Consider the following 21,506-nt stretch of genomic DNA (forward strand, 5'->3'; position numbering starts at 1 on the left):
CCTCTCTTCTTCACCATCTTGAATTAGGTTCGGGGGATGTGGAAGAACATTCTCCAGAAACACCTTCCTTCTCCTTCTCTTCAGATGTCACCAAGAATAATGAATCAGTCAGTATCATTCTCAAATGGCCCACACTGCATCCAATTCAAACCACTCACCTGTTTCCTGTCTGAATTTGCAAGCTTTCCGGAGATTTTTCCCTTTTTCATTTTATTTTTCTCCCTACTCTCTCTCCCCACTGAGCCAACAGGCCAATGGGGCCAATCAGAAAACCATACCGACAACATGCTCCAGCCCCTGTGGATTTTCCAGGGGCAAAGACTTCCCAGTTCTTTCTTGTTTGCATCTGTTACGAACAAGCAGTTACCTGATAACACAGACATACATAAGCGTGCCTTTGCACACGGAAACAGGTTTTTTTGTTTTTTTTTTTTTCCAATTTGTGGTTTCTTTTTCCTTTTTGCAGAAAATGCAAACAAAAGAAAAACAAGGTTTTCAATTGAAGGTACATCTCTTCTTCAATATGAAGACATTAATTGAATTGGTTGGATCCCCCATGCAGTGGTCAGCAAGGTCCTTTGGCAACTGACAAAACATCTGGAGTCTCAGGAGCTGGGGTTTGTTTGAAGAAACTTCCCTACACGAGTCATGAGCAAAGGGAGATGGATGTGCGGGGAGGGAGAGGGCTCGTGAGGAGGAGGACAAAAGGAGAAAAGAAAAGAACGTCATTGGTGAGGAAGAAAATGGGAAATTACTTCTGTTTCTTCCCTCGACCTCCTTCCCTTTCTTCTTGCCGGTGGATGACTCCAGCCCACCCAGGGTGCGAGCTGAGTTCACTCTCTTGGGGTTTTTGACACTTACTGTTTTGTCTTCACTTCCACTGAACATCACCTTTATGTATTTTTATCATTACATATTTGGTTCCCCACGGCACCTTAAATGTGCATCAGTCACTGAGAAATGAAGGTTGCCTATTAGGAATAGGTCCAGCTTATTCTTCATTATGAGAACACATTTCTCAGGTGAGAAGCCAGTCTCTCCAGAACATTCCACAGTGGTCAACCTCTGGTTCCCCTTGAGCCTAGTCCTTTTCCTTCCTCTCCTCCCCACAGAAAACAAGAGTTGTCATGCCATTGCCGTTGGTGACTGACTCATCTGGACCCTCATAGACAGAATGCTGTTCAGGATCTTCTTCTGATGACCTGCCAAGGTGACCCCTATTCTCAGGAGGTCTCTAGGAGGGAAAAAGCCACAAAGAAGGGACATTAGTGCTTTCCACTGGTCAAAACTCATCACAGAAGGCAAGCTCTAATAATAGTGGGGTAGGCAAGAAAAGGTGTTTACAATCCAATGTGGCCAAGTTTATCCAAGGCTGGCAAACATCTAACTCAATATTCCCTTTCTCAATCTCAATCTCTCCATACAGTGGCCCCTGCCTCCAATGCCCCCTCCAGCTTAGAGGACCCTGAAAGTGCTGTGCATTCTTCTTCACCTGCAGGTTCTGGAGCAGCCCTTTCATTGTGTCCATGACCCTAGGTGGACTAGAACTTTCCTCTGCTATTATTTTTAACATTCCAAGCACACACTGTATGGGGCTTTGGTTATTCTGTGAGGTTTCTGCCTAAGTTAGTGATTGCCCATTGTGATTGAAAAGATGTAGGGCTTGCCTGGTTTTCTGATGTTTTCCCCTGAGTTTCCATTTTCTGCTTCTGTTAGAATTTTAATGTCATGAATTTTTAAGAAGGGTGATCTCAAAATAACTTTCAAATATCTGCCCAAGCAGGAATCCAAGGAAGATGTTTAGGATAGGGATTTGGACTGGATTCATCTTTGAGCTGTGAGTCTTAATATGAACAAGTTCATGGCTTATATTTGACTTTGGGGAGACCTATGCATCTTCTTTTAGTTAATAATATTACATTATTTGAGTGCTTCCCACGTGCCATATATTAATTCATTTATACCCATGGAAGCATTTCATAAAAACTGCCAAACCACTCAGAATCGATTATAATAATTTACCAGCAATCATTTCTCACCTGTGTCCTGTAGGTAAACAATAGACAAGTGCCTTATATGTACTATTCCACTTATCTCTCACCACAAACCAATGAGGTGGGTACTATTATTATTTGCATATTTATAGACGAGGCAAGCAGGGCTCAAAGAAATTGAGTAACATGTTCAAGATCACACAGCAGGTAAGCAGTGGTGGAGCTGGGCTTCAAACTCAGGACAGCCTGGCTCTCAGTTACCCTGCACGGCTGCTCTCAGAATTCTTCTAGTGTCCTGACTGTACTCCCTGAAGACCCCCTGCCCCAGCAGGGCAGATGGCTCTGAGCACTGTACATGAGACTCATGAGGAGGCCCCTGTGCTGGCTTCCTGTCTACACCTGGGCCCTCCCAACTCCTCCTCTCAGCTGGTGGTCAGCCTCCCTTGGGTTGCAGCTGGCCTAGATAGTCAAATTGTCCACGTCTTTTCAGCAAATACTTTTGAGAGGTATCCTTGAATTCTGAATTCACAACTGTCCTGCAATCTACTTTATTTAGTTACACATGTTCTTTTTCTGCCTTTTATCACTCAAGAAGCACAGGAAATTGCTCCAATAGTGTGTGGACATTTTTTACTTTTAACTAAATCCCTTAATTTTCAGTTTCACTTTCCTTTTATTTTTCCTCTAGCTCTTTATCATGTGACTATTCCCAGACTGAAGGAATGTCTCCACTTGATTCCTTAGGCTTGTGGAGGATCAGGTGATGTGGGTCCCCATACTCATCCCATGACAGTGGGAAATCAGATACAGTCCTGCATTCATGGACACTCACTCCACTTCTAAACCCAAGCATCCTTTTTAGCTCTGTAAGATGGGGAAGCTGGTTTTCCACTGAGAAGGACTTATTTTTTATTTTTGGTGTCTGATGATAATTCATGATGCCAAGGGCTTTTTAAGGCATCACCGGGAATTGAACTCAAGTGTAAAAAATGAATTCTGGTGTTTAGTGGATCCAAGGCTAGAGGGACATCCAAGCCATTTCCCAGGAGAAAGCGGAGGTTCCAACATTTCTGGAGGGAATAAACCTGAGAGACGTGAAGCTAGACTCTAGGAAACTTGATTGCAGACTAGGAGTCTGGGACAGAAGGCTGAGGGTCAATAAGCTGTCCCCCTGGCACCCAACTGCTAGAGTTGGAAGACCCCCACCTCTCCCCAGGGACTCAGTAACTGGCCCACCCCAGGATGGAACCCCAGCCCAGAGCACTGTGTCTGAAACAGCACAGGTGATCAGTAAGTGTTTGTCCATTACCTGGCAGACTGACCAGGGGAAATATGTGTCACAGGCCACCAACCCTAGCTGCAGCAGGGCAGCTGGTCAGGTCCCCGCTGGTGTGTGTGTGTATGCATGTGTGTTCAGAATTTGACTCTTGCCCACTGTAATCCAGATGCAGATTTGAGTCAGTCACATTAGAATTACCTAGGGAGTTTTAACATCCGGATGCTCAGGTCTCACCACGTACCAAATCACTCAGAAGATCTGGGTGTAGGAATCAGGCATCAGTTGTTAAAAGGATCTCAGGAGACTCAGTGTACATGCACCAAAGTACAGCCCCGTGCGTCCCCAGTCGGATAGGCGGGAGCATACGGAGCCAGCAGTCAGGAAAGCAGGCTTCAGTTCCCGCTTTGTCACCCCTGACAGCCCAGTCTCCAGGCACTAACGCCATCGCCTTTCTGAATCTCTGAATGGAAGGGGTAGAACTAGACACAGATTTCCCAAACTGCAGGTCCACAGAACCCTGCCTTCTGAAATACAGTTCCACGGTATTTACTAATTTTCCATGGGCTTCTTTATCTCAGGATTTTTCATGGCCTTTACAGTGCTAATATGTGGAGTGAATCTCCAGGAGAGTGATAAAGTACTCAGTATTTCCTAAATTTATTTGACCATGGGACCTTTTTTCCAAGGAGAACCTATTAACATTTCCCAGAACGGGTGCTGCTCAGAACATTCTTGGGGAAATGATGGACTGCATGGGTCTTTAAGACCCTTTCTGGCTCTCATCTTATTTGAATAATTTTAGTTTTTGTATTCCTCCACACTCCTGTGGGGGCTGCAGTTGGAAAATAATTTGTGGGGGCTGGAAACGTCTGCTTATTTACAAGCACTATCTGAGGACAAAGACAGGCTCCGGGCACATAGGCGACTGCTGCTGAATCAGTGCTCTGCCTCTTCCTGCTCTGATGTTTAAAGTGCTGGCTGGCTGTGTTCTTTCCATCTGGATGCTCTCTTTGATGGGCTGAGTTTAAAAACTTAAACAGAGGAGAGGCTCTCGGTGATTAGGCAAATGACATATGGCAGTGGCTTGGAGGAACTCTCATTTGGGACCTGGAATAAATCTCAGCCTCCCCACCTCACCCTTCCATCTTTCCCAGGCTCTTCCCCACCAGGCCTGGTTCTATCCCGAGGTGGGGCTCTGAGGATGAGGCCAGACCCGCACCACGAGGGACAGCAGCGAGGGAGCCTTGACCTCCACCCTCAGGCAGGACAGAGACGATGCCCACCACTTACTCTGATGTCATCTGGGTGACCAGCTGGAGGGACGTGAAGCCGGCAGTGAGGAAGCTGTCCCTGTATTGGACCATCTTGATGGCGCTGAGCCAGTCATCCACGGTGGTGAAGGCTGTGAAGTCTGGGATGGAGCGGTCGAGTAGGGGCTGGGAAGGCCTGCGAGACAGAGGGCAGCAGTGACCCTACAGCTGCAAGGGGGCGTGGGCAGACCACATTCCGGGCGGACGGTGGACTTCATGGAGGTTCGGCGCCTCTGGTGGGATGAGGATTATGGAGGAAACCGGGGCTGACCCTTCCTTCTCTACACAGTTCTGGGCTGGCACAGCTCCTCAAGGCCAGGTGGCCCATCCTCCTGTCCCTGGGCTCTGTCCCATGCCAGTCAGCCCAGACCGGCAGACTGACACAGCGTGCAGTCTGAAGGGAAGAGAAGGATCCCAATCCTTTGTAAAATGAAATCTAAGAGCTTCACCAACCAAAGATATGGTTCTTTTACAAATATATGAAGTTCACTGCGGCCTCCCCAATGTTGGCAACATTCTTTCCTCCTTGTTCCGTCCTCCACTGACTGAAAGAAATGGAATAGAGCAGCCCACCACTGACCTTCTCTCGCATAGTCTCAGAGCAGACCCCCAGGTACCACCTCCAGAAATCAGGGTGCCATCTTCACATCACCCTCACCTTCAGCATCCATACCCAACCCTTCACCAAGTCATAAAGATTTGACTTTCAAAACCTCTCAAGCTCACTTGCTTCTTTCTACACAATTAGCCTGATTCAAGATGCTATCTCTATGGTTACTGACATGTCTTCCTATCAAGTTGGTCTTCATGCTCCCCTCAACATCAGGTCCACACTAGCCTGCACTCTTTAAAAAAGCTAGATGTGATCATGACAGGAACCCTCATCCCTTACCCCGATCCATGTCAAACTTGACCCACTTCAGTGGGTAATCATTGCTATGAAAACTCAGAGGCCTTAGCAGGGCCTAAAGGCTCTGAGCATCTGGCCCTTGCCTATCTTCCCAGCCTCAGTCCCCACCTGGTCCCCTCATAAACAGCACTCCCAACACGCTGGCCCTGTCCTTCCCATGCTTGGCCCTCTACACAGGCCGGGGAACCCTGACCCTCTACTCTCATCTCGCTTTCACTCAGCTAATGCATCCTCGCCCTTCAGCTCTCAACTGAAATAACAGGCATCAGGGTCACCTCCCTCATGCAAGACCAAGGTGTATGCTCTCCAAGTATCACATACTTCCCTGCCATACTGGCCAGCCAAGTGTCAACTGGAGTATCTTTGGGCAACCATCTGCTTAATGTGTACTGCTCCTAAATGATTCTGAGCTCCATGGGGGCATGTCTATCTTGCTCATTCTATACGGCCAGCAAGGTCATGGCAGTTAGCACATAAGCACCCAATACACTCTGGTCCAAAGGATGAATTAAAAAACAAGTTAACACTGCAAATGTAGATGAGTGATGTACAGCTGACAGTTGCTGACAGTAGCTGACAGCTCTGTGCATTTGCTAGTAACAAATCCAATTGCTCTAAATTTCTGTCCCATAGCTGTCAGGTTCCAAGTCTGCAGCTCCCCCTGCCTCATACACTGAAAGGTGTCTTCTGGAAACCGAATTGCCCAGAAGTGGGGTCTCATATCAGTCAGATAAGATCAGCCTAATTATTACAGAGCCCATGCCCAGTCCATCTGAGGCCAACGGACATAGAGAGCCAGACAGGTATTTGATCATCTGTCTACAACCCATGCTGGGGAGAGGGAATATTTCAGAAAGGTAGAGGGGAAAAGGAAGGGAAGAGTCTTAGAACTTCTTCCATCTGTGGATAAGCTCAGCTACCTCTCCCTTGCTCTCAGTGGATTGAAGACTAGCAGCCTTGCTCAGGGCTCTGCCCAACTATGAGACCCCACCCCCACCCCTAGGTACCACCCTGCTCTACTGGACTCACACGGCGGTGATGGTAGCCACAGTCTTGAGACTTGCCGGGTTCCGGATCATCTTGTCCAGGGTGTTGACAATCTCTGCAAAGCGGGGCCGGCTGTTACGGTCCTTCTGCCAACAGTCCAGCATGAGCTGGTGTAGAGCAGCTGGGCAGTCCATGGGAGGGGGCAGCCGGTAGTCCTGCTCGATGGCATTGATGACCTGCAGGGACACACATGAGAACAGGTATGATTGCTGATGAGTCACTAGCCAGTCATTCACAAATTAGCCCCGGAGGGTGGAGCCTCCTTGCCTCAGGTGTCCTCATTCTGTGCCACTATACCTGTCACTATAATAGACTTTATGGGCACTTGGCTTCTGCCCCTAGACTATGAGTTCCCAGAAAGCAGGGCCTGCATCTTATTGTGTCTTTGTGTCCCCAGCTACTGGGATAGGGCCTGACATATACTAGATGGCTATGAAATGTTTGCTAAAGAATGGTTGGAGCTTCTCCTTTGAGAGGATACCAGGCCCAATCTTGCCTTCCTGGCAGCTGGTGGCACCAGGGCAGATGAAACAATGGCACATGGAAATGCAATGAACCCACTGTTTGCAAACAACACCCACCAGAGCCCATGGTGGGCCTCGTCCTTCTGCTGCTATGGGAAGAGAAAGGGAGAGAGGGGATCAGAATGTGATGGAGAACCTACTTCATGCCAGGGACCCTTTAGATGCTTTCTAGACATTATCTGCCTTAGTCTTTATGAGGCAGCGATAGGAATTTGATAGAAGATAATTTAGTTAAACAAACTGGTTCAGTACAATGACTATGGTAGAAATAACAAGGTGATCCAACATAAATATCTTCCATCAAGTTTTGTTAATTTTCACAGATTCCAGGGGATGATATTGTAAAGATTTTAGGATCTGTAAGCACCCTTTACTTCTCAGTTTCCAATTCATTTAAATTAATTATGCCTGCTCTCTGGTTTTGGAAATAGTAAAAATAATTATAAGCAACCCAGTGCTAAACATACAAATTTATTATGACACACTCACAGCACAATGGAAGGAATGGAATACAATGCAGGCCTTAAGATGTTGCAAAAATGTACCTATTGAGATGGAAATATACTCCCATTATAATATTAGGCAAAAGAGCAGGCTGTCTAAGTGCAGGTATGGTATAATCTTACTTTTGTAGAAAAACAAGAATCAAAACAAAACAAAGACTAATAATTACACACATACATAGAAAAGTCCTTGGAAGGATCTATACCATGGAGCTAAGGGTGGTGCCTCTGGGCGGGTAGAAATATGAATGCCCTTTGTGTTTGTCTTTTTCTTTCTTTATATGTTTATACCCTATAATAATTAGGTGTTGATTTTACATTAACATAAACAGTTAAAGACCTTTAACAACATAGGAAATAGTTTGGAGCTCAGGAATTTTCAGGTGTTTTTGCTTCTACTTTAAAAAATGTCAGATTCATTTCAATTGATTATTCTTTGTTTTCCCCCACTTTGTAAATTGGTCAGAAAGTGAATATTCTTGATTAGTTTATACTGTTACAAATTCTATGCATGGTATTCAGGGCATGAGGGGGAATGACATAATATAATAACCTGAAGTCATTAGAGATAATCAAGGTATATTATTACTTCTATTCAATGTGGCAAAAAAAAAAAAAAACCACCCACAATGTTTCAGAAAAACAAGCACACAAACCATACCAATATGATCACTTTATAAAAAAAACCAGCTACTGTGGACGTGCACTTCTGAATAATATGTTATCCCACCAACAAATGTTTATCTCGGCCAGACTGTTGTCAATCAGATTACCTGTTACCCTCTCAGGAGTCCATTTTAGCCCTATTTTCCCCATGAGGAAATGAACATGCAATTGGGGGAGTTATTTACCTGAGGGCACGCAGCTAGTGAGGGACAGGGCTGGGAAAAGAGATATCTAAGTTCAAGTTCTGAACACTTTGAAGCCTACTCTTTCAGACTCCGTGGGATTGCCACAGTGATCTCAGCCTGGAGAATAGTCCTTGGAGCTGTTTGATGTCTTCACAGTAGGAAATGGGGATATGCAGCTAAACCAAGTAACCCGAGAGGGCAAGTAACAGGGCATCCTTTCTAGCTCCTTCCAGACAGCCAGCTGGAGGGGCCCAGTCACAGAGTTCCCACTCAGCATGGGGACAAGTGGGATTACCCACTGAATGGCTCCACAAGCTCTGGATTGCCTAAGGACAAGCTGGTGGGGCCAGCAGGAGGGGTTTGTGTCCAGATTCAACTTCTTTGAAGGGATTGGGGCCCCTAAAGTCTTCCAATGCAAGGCAGCACATGTTCCCCTAAACTGCTGGCCTCGTTGCTCAAATTATTTCATGGCTAGATTCCCATACACCAGTGCTCCCCCCAACAAGATTCCTCTTCTGCCTGCCCAAAAGGAGAAGGAGGACTGGAGGCAGAGCCCTTCTGTGGGCACAGCTCAGAGGTGTGGCCAGCCGACCCAAGCACTCCTGGCACATCACCGAGTGGCCAGAGCACTGGCATGCTCTGACTCTCCTGTCTGGGAGCTTTAGACCAGATGGCATTTAGCCGCTTTACCCCCGTCTCCTCTACACACCGCCTCTTTAGAAGCTCCGGAAGACTGTTCTGGGGTTTGATTATGTATTTCTTCCGTTTGCTTGATGTGCTGACTTTCTTTTTAAGAGGACATCAAAGAGTCACTGATCCCTCCTCCGTGCAGGCCCGAAGCCCCACGCACTGTGTCGGTGATGGTGTGGCATTGCCATTGAGCACATAGACCTTGGAGATCTGGGTTAAAATACTAACTCCACTTCTTATTAGCTCCAGAAACATGGGGGAGTCACTTGACTTCCTGAAACTGCACAGATGGGGGTGTCGGAAGAATCAAGTGATACAATGAGCAGCAAAGGTGAGAGTCATGGAAAGGATCCCATCATCACATGGAGGCTGTCACTGTGGCCACGGCTATTACAGTGGAGGTCTTCTCTGCAGAAAGTGCTGGTGTTCTCCAGCAGCCATCTGGAGGCTTAGGAAGACAGTGTCTGGAAAGCACCAAGCAGGCAGTGGGGACTTGTTAAATGGCACCTCTCTCCCAGTGTGTCACCTTTTGTGACAGAGGAGACAGAAACCCCCTCCCCTGCTTTTGCTTACAAAATTGGACTTTATTCCATCTGCTATTTCTTCTGGACAACTTTGCTGCTATTGCTTGAGTAGATAATACTTTGGGAGCAATGATGTTTCTTAAAGATTTTCTCTCTGCTCCAGAGAAAAAATACCAAATCATTAGTTGGTATATGGGTAACATTAACCTATGATTTTACCAGTGGCTCAGTGGTAAAGAATCCACCTGCCAATGCAGGAGACCTGGGTTTGATTCCTGGGTCAGAAGATCCCCTGGAGAATGAAATGGCAACTCACTCCAGTATTCTTGCCTGGGAAATCTCATGGACAGAGAAGCCTGGTGGGGTACAGTTCATGGGGTTGCAAAAGAGTCTGACATGACTGAGCTACTAAACAACAGCTTTCATCTACTCATGTCCTTCACTGAAGCACTATACATTTGAAGATTTTTATTCTCTTTTTAAGGACTGGTGTTTTCTAAATTTTCTGAGTACATATAAGTTATATTCAAATTAAAACATCATTATTTCAAAAAAGTACTTGTGATCCTCTAATGGGGCTTTGGGATCACTCGCTGTCACACCTGCCTCACTGGTAGCTGTGGAGAAAGCCACGAGGAGGCAGGAGAATTGGGACTTATAGTCCCAACACCAGTGACTGCATCTGACTTGTGAACAAAGATGTGACCCAAACCTGGGGTCAGAGGGCATCCTGCTGAGCAGACTTGAAAATCAGAGCAAGTACTGGGCCCCTTGGGCTTCCCTGGCGGCTCAGACTATAAAAAATTCCACCTGCAATGCGGGAGACCTGAGTTCTACCCTTGGGTTGGGCAGATCCCCTGGAGAAGGGGACAGCTACCCACTCCCATATTCTTGCCTGGAGAATTCCATGGATAGAGGAGCCTGGCAGGCTAGAGTCCATAGCAAAGAGTCGAACAGGACTGAGCGACTTCCACTTCACTTCTGCCTGGGCGCCTTTCCTTGATCCATGACAAGATGAGATAAATGGATGTTGAAAGACTGGTGAGTGAAATGAGATCAGATGGTATTTCCAGAGAGAAGCTGATGGTGAGTGTGGCAGTGAGAACATGTCGGGAGCTGTCACGGAGCAGGCCTAACTCACTTTGAATGGTCTACAGCGACAGGTGCAGTGGGCTGCCTTTGCTCACCTGTACCCTGGGATGGCAGGTGTGGGGTTGGGTGGGGATGAGGGGCAGGTGGTCTGGACCAGGGGCCCAGGGCTGGTGCTCCTCTTTGAAAGGAGCAGGACCCCTCCTCTTGCCTCCTGTCCCCAGCGGGGCTCCCAACTGCCCCCAGACATGCACTTTTCATTAGTGAGTTGGGCGGTGGGCGGGCTTCCTCGACCTTCCATGTGGAGAGTGAAGTGGAGGAGCTCAGAGCAGTGGTGGATCCAGGGCAGAGGGGGTTAAGTTGAGCTCTGATGTTTCAATAAAGCCGCAGCTCCTCTCCACAGACAGCGCCACTCTCATTATCTCTGTCAATCAGATCCAAGCAGTAGAACTTCCAAGTTCTCTCTCTGGCTGACAAACTCTCTGTACATGTTCAAAGAACTTCCTGGGCTCTGGAAGCCCAATTACCAGCACTCCGACTTGCCTCTGCAATTCTGTTTCTTAAAGCCTTTCAATTGTCATCTGTAAAATCCTTTACTGCCACCACCTCAGTGGTTTCTGATGAGTAGGGCTGCAGCCAGGAGCCCCTCCTGGGTCTCTCCCAGGCCGGGTCAGGAGATGCCTTCTGAATGGGCAAAAGTCACTCTCTGCCTTCCACAGAGAGTAGACTGGTACTTGGGACAATGGTGAAAAGGCTTTATTTTAGGGGGAAAAACAAAACAAAACAAAGAACGAAAAGAGAATAAAACTGCTCCTTTGCAGATGTTCCTATTCCCTTTGAGGCCCAGCTCAAGCATTAAATATCTGGAAACCTTCTTTACCTAGCCCCAAATGTTCCCATAGTCCTATGTATATGGTGCTGGGCTGTAAACCCCCAAAGAATAAAGCCAGTAAGCACAATGCTTAGTCACAGTTAGCAAACTCTGAGTGTCTGTTGAGTGAATGATTTGGGATTTCTGAAAGTCTAATATCAGAAACTCCATTTGTTTTCAGCAGAGGTGAATACATTTGGTGAGAATATCCTGAATGTCAAATCTTGCCTGTCAGACAGTTTTCTAATCCATTCCACATGTGCTGAATTGTTCTTAATCGGATTACAGTCTCTGGGCAGGGCAACATGGGTCTGCTTTTTCTGGCTAACATTTATTACTCATCTAGCTGACAGTGTGGACGGAACCAGAGTGCAAAACCAGAGTGCTTTCATAAAAGCAGCCTCGGCATCAATTCCGACACTTACTGATTTGACACGCTACAGGCGCAGAGGCAAAGCATGGAGAATCAGAGATAATAGAGGATCCAGACACCACCCATGGTCGGCAACAGAACCTGGCTGAGGAGACAGCTTTTTCGCCTGCTCCGGGCTGAAGGCACTCTACCCTCTGGAGCAGGTGGCATTACCACTAAGCACCAGCTCCTTTTCTGTCTCATTAGAAAGTGTTTTCTGGGTGCCCAGGTCACCACCTTTCTTAGCCTTCTGAGCAACAGCTATGGCTGGAAACCTCTGACTGGACAGGGGACTGGTTGGGGGCCAACTTCTCCAGTTTACCAGTGCCTCAGGAGCCCACACCCAGGATGCAAGTGCTTCTGGGATGGCTGTTTGCCCCATCTGGACTGGGCCAGCCCTGTCTCTTCTTCCTTGGAAGTCGGGGGAAGATAATAACTGCTACCCAGTGATGGGAAGAGCAAGTGAGAACACAGGTAATGCATATATTGCAGACTGCGATCCCCTTGGCCCCAAAGGAACTGTATATATTCAGAACACAAGAAGGAGTGGTCCCAGGGATGGGGTAGGGGGAACCCAGGTAGGATTTTGATTGTGACCTTATCAAAGCAAATCATCCACAAAAGGTTATCCACTTTTTGGTAATTATGGAGCAAAGGGTCCCATCTGGAACACCCTTAAAATGCCTCTGCTAAAAGCATCTCAGATGACGCTTCTCTTTCCTGTCTCCCTGTCCCTTGAGGGTCACTGACCACTCAGCTTGGGCCCCTCCCAAGACCCGTCTGGAGCTGACCAACTCTGGGACTCTTGCTCAGCACCTCCTTCACCGACAGGTGCCAAGGATTCAGAAGAGCAGATTCTCAGGAAAGAAGGGCCTTTACAATGAATTCCTCCCTTCAGAGCACAGAAGTCGCAGACAAAAGCTGCTGCTGGCTCAACACAGCACATCCATCAGAGTAGAGCAGCTGGAAGCCAGGTCCTGCCAGGCAACCAGCACTGCTTCCTCTCCATCACACATGGTGACAGAGGGCACGCAGGCAAGTGCTTGGCAGCAGGGTACAAGTCCCTGGTCAACTTTGGGCCTAATCTATTCATGATTCAGGCCATTCAGAACCAGCCCATCATCTCCTGGATTGGTCAGGGCACATTTACAGGCTTTGGGGTCATAGGAACCATCACATCTCTGTGCTGGGTTCTTGATTAGTTCAAACATTGGTGCAAAGGAGGTCCCTGCATCCCCTGCATCAGACACTTCACATTCAGGACCCAAGGCCCAGTGAGAAACCAGGTGGGCCTGGCATGCCAGAGCCCTGGGACCCCTGGGGCGAGGGTGGTAGCAGCCAGGAGCAGCTGACACTTACATCTTGGTTGGACATGTCCCAGTAGGGTCTCTCTCCAAATGACATGACTTCCCACATGACAATCCCGTAGCTCCAGACGTCGCTGGCAGACGTGAACTTGCGGTAGGCGATGGCCTCTGGAGCCGTCCATCTCACGGGGATCTTGCCTCCCTGGGGGAAGGAGAAGCCTGGTCAGTCCGACCACTGGGTTCCCAGTCGGTAGGAATAAACTGGGCATGCACATCCACCCCTCCACCCCTACCCCGATGTCTTGCAAACTAGGTCAGCGGGGTCCCCAGGCAGAGGAATCTGCAGGGCTGGTCTCTCTCACACCACGTGTGGGCACACTGCACTGCTCCACACCAGAGGTGGTGACCAGGGTTGCATTCAGCCCCAGTTCCCTATGTCCTGATCCTACCATCACCATGGGTGAGAGGAGCAGTGAAACTAACAGAGAGCCACTACCTCAGGACACTGTGTGAAATCAGCTACGTGAGCCGTGACAGGCAGGTGCGGCTCTGCTGACCTACAGTATTATACGTACCAGTCACAACACTTGGGTCAGAAGAAAGCTAAGCAAGCAAAACAGGAAGACAGTGAAGGTAATACCTCTGGACACCCCCAACCACAAATCATCCTCTGCCCCCTACACCCTGTGCTCCAGCCCCGGGGACAGGCTGTCCTCACTGTGCAGTCCGCAGGCAGCCCTGGCTGCACTTGGTTTACCCGGCCCAGCACTGAAAGATGCTGGCTCTCCTCCCTGCCCTTCTGTGCAGGTTGATATCCAGAGCTGCAGACACTTTCCTAAATGGCCACTCTTAGGTTTGTTTCCCCATCTTACCCTCCAGCCCTACCCTGGAAGTTTTCGGCTTGGCTCTCTGCTTGGCCCTCGGGTCATCTGCCAGATCTCAGCCTATTTTGTTTACCAGTGTGCATGCTCAGCCACAAAGTCACGTCCGACTCCTTGCGACCCCATGGACTAGCCCTCCAGGCTCCTCTGTCCATTAGATTTCCCAGGCAAGAATATTGGAGTGGGTTGCCATTTCCTCCTGCAAGGAATCTTCCTGACTCAGGGATTGAGCCTGCATCTCCTCCATTGGAAAGCAAGTTTCTTACCACTGAGCCACCTGAGAAGCAAGGGATTGCTATCCATCCATTTGTACATGTACCCTGTCAACAGATAGGCAGCAGGCACTGCTTTGTGCCAGGCCCTTCCTGAGGAGCTGGTGTCCCAGAGCTGAGCCAGCTAGGGGCCCTGCCCTCAACCTGCATTGAGCATGGGAAGGCAGACAAGAAACAGAAACTTAATACATACTGTTAACAGGATGGAAAGTGAGGATGAGGCCGAGGGGGATACAGGGTTTGTGAGAACTGGAGGAGACTCCCTAACACAGGAAGGGGTCAGGGAAGGTGGCCAGGAACAGTCAGAGGGGCAGTTCTCTGGAGCCTTTGGCCAGATGTAGATACCAGTACTGTCCCTTTCTACCTGTGTGACACAGGGAAAGTTACCTAACCTCTCTGTGCCTCTATTTCTTATTGCCAAAATGGGGGTAATGATCACGCTTACATAGTCAGGTTGTCATGAAGAAAACGAGGTTACTATCCATCCAGTGCTGGGGCAGGGCCAGGCATAGAAGGTCCATGCTATCCACTTGCTAACTAGTTAATCAGGCAGAGCATGTAGAGGAGGGAAGTCCAGGCAGAGAGGAGCACGGGCAGATGCTGGGGTAGCAGGCAGCAGAGAGGGAGGTAACTGCCACCAATGTAGGGTGGTCAGAGCACAGAATTCTGAAGGGGGATGTAAAGAGAGGGCAGCTCTCTCGGGCACTGATGCCACTCATGGGGGCAGAGTTCATCATTCTCTAGGGAAAAAATGATCCTCATTTTTAAGTCTTCACACCCAACACTGGACTTCACTGCCCTGGCCCCATTGAGATGCCTGGGCTCTGCCTCCATAATGCATGAGGCCTAAAGCTCCCTCCGTCCCCTTCTCATCTGCCCCCTGCCTTGACTAAAGGAGGCTATTTTTATACTGACCATCCTCATGATCTGTTCAGATCACCAGAGATACACGTTGGACTTCAACAAAACATACCTTTAAAATGTATAAGTGGTTAAGCTGAGCGTCAGTGAGAGAAAAAGGAGCAAACTGCAAAGTGTATTTTTATCTGGTTTCCTAGCCGGGGTCTGGGAGGAATGCAGGCATTCTGGCCCCAACCTCCCCAGGCACATATCCAGCTTTCTGCAAAGAAGACAGCTCTGATTTCCCCCAGGACTGTGGCAGGCCTTTGTGGTGGGAGAGTCCTCAACTCAAATACCAGCCATGTGACAAATGCCTTGAGGGCAGGCTCGGGCTGCGGAGGCAACAGGATGCTCTGTTCTCATCATTCCCCAAAACATGAATGAATTGATTGGTTTTATCTCCTTGGTACCATGGTTGGGAAGAGAGGTGGAAAATCCAGCCAGTGAACCAGGAGTTGTTGAACACAGTGTCCGACAGCTCAGAGACCCCATGCTGTGTGCCCACACTGGGTAGGGGATGTTGCCACACCCGGAGAGGACCTGGGGCTCCCTTGGAGCAGAGGGGTCTCTCAATACAATACACCTGGGTTACTTAAGGTAGGAGAGAGCAGGAATTTAATTAGTGTCAGGCTGTGTGACAGAGAGAGAGAGAGGCAATGAGACTCTGTGAGTGAAAACTTACCAGTGAGAAAGAAAATTTGGTCATGTGGGTCTGTGGATAAGAGTCAGGGCTTATCTTTTGCATCTGTTTGTGTCAGGGAATGGGGAAGGGAGATGAAAGCGTGCTTCTCCTGAATTTCAAAGAGGCGATTTGGGAGTCTGAAGGTGTCCTCTCTGCCAAGTCTGGGGCAGACCTCAGGGGCCACTGTGACAGCTGCTGCACCTCCCTCCTGCATGTCAGCTGGCAGTGCCAGGCCCGCTGGCAAGGTGCCTCAGCCCTCCTGCCACCTTGCGCTGTTGGGCCTCACTGAACAGAGTTCGTCCTGTCACCACCCTGCCTCCATCCCAGCAGGTGGCACAGCCTTTGAGAAGAGTGACCCTGGACAGGCAGGTGACAGTTTTGTCACAAAGACCCCCCGCCAAGAGAGCAGGGGACGCTGACCTCCAGGCTGGCAGGAGGGAAGGGGCTGGGTGGTTTCCTTCCTGGGGGTTTTAGAGTTCCCTCTCAGCTTTGCAAACATCACATCATCAGCATTGCCTTCAGATGCTCAGAGGTAATTATGATGGATTATTTAACTCATCTTCAATTACATGGAAGAAAATCTATTAATGTAGAGGATGGTGACCAGCCCCATGCAGGGGATTAGGTGAAAGGGAAGTGGAATGACACCACAGCTGCCAGCATTTCTTCTCATGAGGAAGGTCCTTCTTCCAGAAGCGAAGTCTGGACCAGAAAGACCAAGGTCAAGGTGCCCCTGTGATGGCCAAGTGCTCTGAGGGTCCTGGTTCTTGCCAGCAGAGGCATGAGGAAGAGGCATAAGGAAGGAGTGATTTGCTCTGCCAGATGGGAGGAAGCACTAGGGACAAACTCTCAGTGAGGCAGATGACAGCTGAAGCCCACGGGAAGGATTCTGTGCTCTTGTGGGCCAGAGGGGCTGACACTGGGCTTGAAGAGAGCATTGTCCCCTGCACGGGTTCCTCCAAGCACCAGATGCCTCGATGTCCCCCAGGGATGCTGAAGGCACAGGTGTGCATTCTGCAGGGACCGGGGACCAGGTTCCCTAGAGCTGCTCTAGGACTCACTGCTGGGACATGGGGGAGAGAGAAGAGAAGAGGATGGGAAGGCAGCTCACCATCATCAGTGTACTTCATACACTGACCTTCCAGGGAAAGCGTGGCATTCTTCACAAGTGTGACACTTCTAGAAGTTTGTTTCAGAATAATCATGCCTTAACTCAGGTATGAGACCAACTACAAAGACTCTGTGTGTGTGATTTGATAAACTAGGAAGTGATGTCTGCAGTAGATTAATTTTAACCCAGCCACTCAAGTGAAAGTGAAGTCACTCAGTCGTGTCTGACTCTTTGCGACCCCGTGGACTGTAGCCCACCAGGCTCCTCCATCCATGGGATTCTCCAGGCAAGAGTACTGGAGTGGGTTGCCATTTCCTTCTCCAGGGGATCTTCCCGACCCAGGAATCAAACCCAGGTCTCCTGCACTGCAGGCAGACGCTTTAACCTCTGAGCCACCAGGGAAGACATTCAAGGGCACCTGCTAAAAACACACAGCCATACCTACCACTAAGAGAGATGCCAGTAGGTAGAGGGTTTCAGCCTAGAGGTACTGTAGTCCCTCGGGCTCAGCCAGCCTGCAATAAACATCTATGCAGCACCCACTAGGCAAGCACCCTGCTGGGAACCTGACAGGAAGGACGCTCAGCCCCACTCTCGGGTGACAGAGATCCCCAAGGCCACCCAGACAGCTCACTGCCTTGCTGCGGTGACATTAGAGAGGTATAGCTCATATCTCTGGCTCTAGGACCCACCCAACTGTGGAGTTTTTCAGGCTATAGCCTGAGCATAGCACTGGTTTCTCTTCCTAGCTATTCAGCGTAGAGATGCCCAGAAGGGTAATGTTTCTAGCTGTCTGGGCACTGCTACAGTACTTTTCTCCACCATCAGGTGTGAGACAAAGTCTCAGGGGGGATATTACAGGAATCCAGACACTGATGAATATTGAGTATTGTCAATCATAGAATCTTTGGAATCATGTTGTGGGAGGAATCCCCTTGAAGTGACAGGTTTATAACTGAGACGTCATGTAGTGGCTGTGAATTTCATAATGCCCCCTCTCAAACAGGTTGATAATATATAAAACATATTGGGGTTGTTTTGAAGATCCAACATTTTATATATATATATATATATACATATATATATATATATATATATATATATATATATATATATGTAAACCACTCAGAATATTATTGTTACCATTAAACAAGACTTTATGGAGTGTTGTGAGTTGAGTTTGCCCTCCCAACCCCCAAAACAATACATTCACCTTCTAAATTCCTGTATCAGTACATGTGACCTTATTTGGAAATCTGGTCTTTGGGGATGGAACTGTAACAGAACCAGCTCTAATCTGGACCTATTCTGTTTCTAACAAGATACTGAGTCATTTTTCAGAGGCAATAGGAACAAAACTGCAAGTCATACAGCTGAAGTGTATGCAGAGAATTTATTGATCTCAAATAACACCCGGAACCAAAGTTTCTCCACCCCACAGAACCAAAGGACAAGGACATGATGGTACCAGAATGCTGAATCCCTTTCAGAAGCTAAAGGTTCACTGTCCATGAAGACCAGTTCTGCCACTCCTTTACCATATCATAAACAGCCACGTTCCAAAACCATCTAATGAAAACCTGCCCCACCAGTGGTCCATGTGCCAACCCTCCTCCTCTAATTTGTAAACCTATGACCCAACCCTGGATCGATCAGGGAGATAGATCTGAGCCCTGTCTCTCTGCTGGTTGACCTCATGATAAAGCTTTTCCTGTTCTCAAATGCTAGTGCCATACTGTCGGCTTCTATGCACGTCAGCCCTTTGCTGGGTAACAGAAAGTAGAAGGTGAGGTCATACTGGATTAAAGCGGGCCCTAAATCCAGTCACTGGTGTCCTTACAGGAAGGCCATGTGAAAATACAGAGATGGGAGAGGGCATGTGAATTGAAGACAGAGACAGCAGAGGGAGTGACGCATTTGCAAGCCAAGGAATGGCAAGTGTTGACAGCGGCCACCAGAGATGAGGAGAGAGGTCTCGCTCACATTCCTCTCTGGAGGTTCTGGAGGGAACGTGACACAGCCAACACCTTGATTTTGGACTTTTAGCCTCCACAACTGGGAGAGAAAAAAATGCTTGCTTTTTCAGATCAGTACAGTAGCTCAGTGATGTCTGACTCTTTGCAACCCCACGGACTGCAGCCTGCCAGGCTTCCCTGTCCATCACCAACTCCCAGAGCATGCTCAAACTTATGTCCATCAAGTCAGTGATGCCATCCAATCATCTCATCCTCTGTCGTCCTCTTCTCCTCCTGACTTTAATCTTTCCCAGCATCAGGGTCTTTTCCAATGAGTCAGTTCTTTGCATCAGGTGGCCAAAGTATTGGAGTTTCAGCTTCAACATCAGTCTTTCCAATGAATTTTCAGGACTAATTTCCTTTAGGACTGACTGGTTTGGTCTCCTTGCAGTCCAAGGGACTCTGAAGAGTCTTCTCCAACACCACAGTTCAAAAGCATCAATTCTTCAGTGCTCAGCTTTCTGTATAGTCCAACTCTTATATCCGTACATGACTATTGGAAAAACCATAGCTTTGACTAGACAGACCTTTGTTGGCAAAGTAAATGTCTCTAATTTTTAATACGCTGTCTAGGTTGGTCATAGCTTTTCTTCCAAGGAGCAAGCATCTTTTAATTTAATGGCTGCAGTCACTATCTGCAGTGACTTGGGAGCCCCCCAAAGTTAAAAGCCTGTCATTGTTTCCATTGTTTCTCCATCTATTTGCCATGGAGTGATGGGATCGGATGCCATGATCTTAGTTTTTTGAATGTTGAGTTTTAAGCCAAATTTTTCACTCTCCTCTTTCACTTTCATCAAGAGGCTCTTTAGTTCTTCACTTTCTGCCATAAGGGTGGTGTCATCTGCATATCTGAGCTTATTGATATTTCTCCCAGCAATCTTGATTCCAGCTTGTGCTTCCTCCAGCCCAGTGTTTCTCATGATGTCCTCTGCATATAAGACAATATACAGCCTTGACATACTCCTTTCCCGATTTGGAACCAGTCTCTTGTTGCATGTCCAGTTTTAACTTCTGCTTGTTGACCTGTATACAGATTTCTCAGGAAGCAGGTCAGGTGATCTGGTATTCCCATCTCTTTCAGAATTTTCCACAGTTTATTGTGATCCACATAGTCAAAGGCTTTGGCATAGTCAATAAAGCAGAGTAGATGTTTTTCTCAAACTCTCTTGCTTTTTTGATGATCCAGCGGATGTTGGCAATTTGATCTCTGGTTCCTTTGTCTTTCCTAAATCCAGCTTGAACATCTGGAGGTTCACAGTTGACATACCGTTGAAGCCCGGCTTGGAGAATTTTGAGCATTACTTTGCTGGTGTGTGAGAGGAGTGCAATCGTGTGGTAGTCTGAACATTCTTTGCCATTGTCCTTCTTTGGGACTGGAATGAAAATGGACCTTTTCCAGTCCTGTGGCACTGCTGAGTTTTCCAGATTTGCTAGCATATTGAGTGCAGCACTTTAACATCATCATCTTTTAGGATTTGAAATAGCTCAACTGGAATTCCACCACCTTCACTAGCTTTGTTCGTAGTGATGCTTCCTAAGGCCCACTTGACTTCGCATTCCAGGATGTCTGGCTCTAGGTGAGTGATCACACCATCGTGGTTATCTAGATCATGAAGATCTTTTCTGTATAGTTCTGTGTACTCTTGCCACCTCTTCTTAATACCGAATTTGTGGTATTTTGTTATAACAGCCCAAGGAAATGGATACACTGAGTATATGCCATTTTATCGGGCACTAGTTAAAAATATTGCTGTTAAATTCCCAGGTCCACCATGGGCTGCTACTTGGGGGGGGGGGGGTGATGGTAGTGGGATTTGGGGGTGAGGGAACTTTCTAACATTAAGGTGGAAGCCCAGCAGATAAACCACAGGGCCTTCTGTAATATCTCCTCAGTGCTGTTGATCAGTCTACTTCCTGAAGGACTGCCCTTTGCCTAGCAACATGAGCGCTGTGGGGTGGGGCCTTCAAGGACAGATCCTTGGTGCTTCCATTGATGTGGTACTGAGGACCACAGTCAGAAGGCAGCTCTGATGATGACGGTGACACGCCCCAGGGAGAACCCACCCTCACTCTGCCAGCAGTGTGCACAGACCCAGGCAGTCAGTCCAGGCCTGGGTAGCTACATCTTGATTACATAGCACTAGCTGAAGGCCATGTCAATATCTTTTCCTGACATACCCAGTAAACCTAGCGTGTGCTTCTAGGATCACTCTGGGGAAAGTCATTACTATTATTATTTTAAAATGCCAGTAGGTGATCCAATTTCTTCAAAATCTCTGGGAGTGGTGCCCAAGTACTGGTGATTCTAATGAGCAGTCACTGAGCACACACACT

At 48.0% G+C, this 21,506-nt stretch overlaps 1 protein-coding gene across 1 annotated transcript in view; it reads right to left on the minus strand.

Annotated features, from left to right (window-relative positions):
* Positions 1-1,125: 1,125 nt before the first annotated feature.
* The window catches only part of EPHB1 (EPH receptor B1), a 317,259-nt gene continuing 296,878 nt past the window's right edge, over positions 1,126-21,506 (minus strand). Inside the window, exons 13-16 of the mRNA XM_052645625.1 lie at positions 13,364-13,513; positions 6,523-6,716; positions 4,564-4,719; positions 1,126-1,234 (exon numbers count right to left, since the gene is read on the minus strand). Coding sequence (XP_052501585.1) covers positions 1,126-1,234; positions 4,564-4,719; positions 6,523-6,716; positions 13,364-13,513 — 609 coding nt within the window. The remainder of the gene's footprint in view (positions 1,235-4,563; positions 4,720-6,522; positions 6,717-13,363; positions 13,514-21,506) is intronic.

The sequence above is a fragment of the Budorcas taxicolor genome, chromosome 1 (assembly GCF_023091745.1).
Source record: "Budorcas taxicolor isolate Tak-1 chromosome 1, Takin1.1, whole genome shotgun sequence".
Classification (NCBI taxonomy): Eukaryota; Metazoa; Chordata; class Mammalia; order Artiodactyla; family Bovidae; genus Budorcas; species Budorcas taxicolor.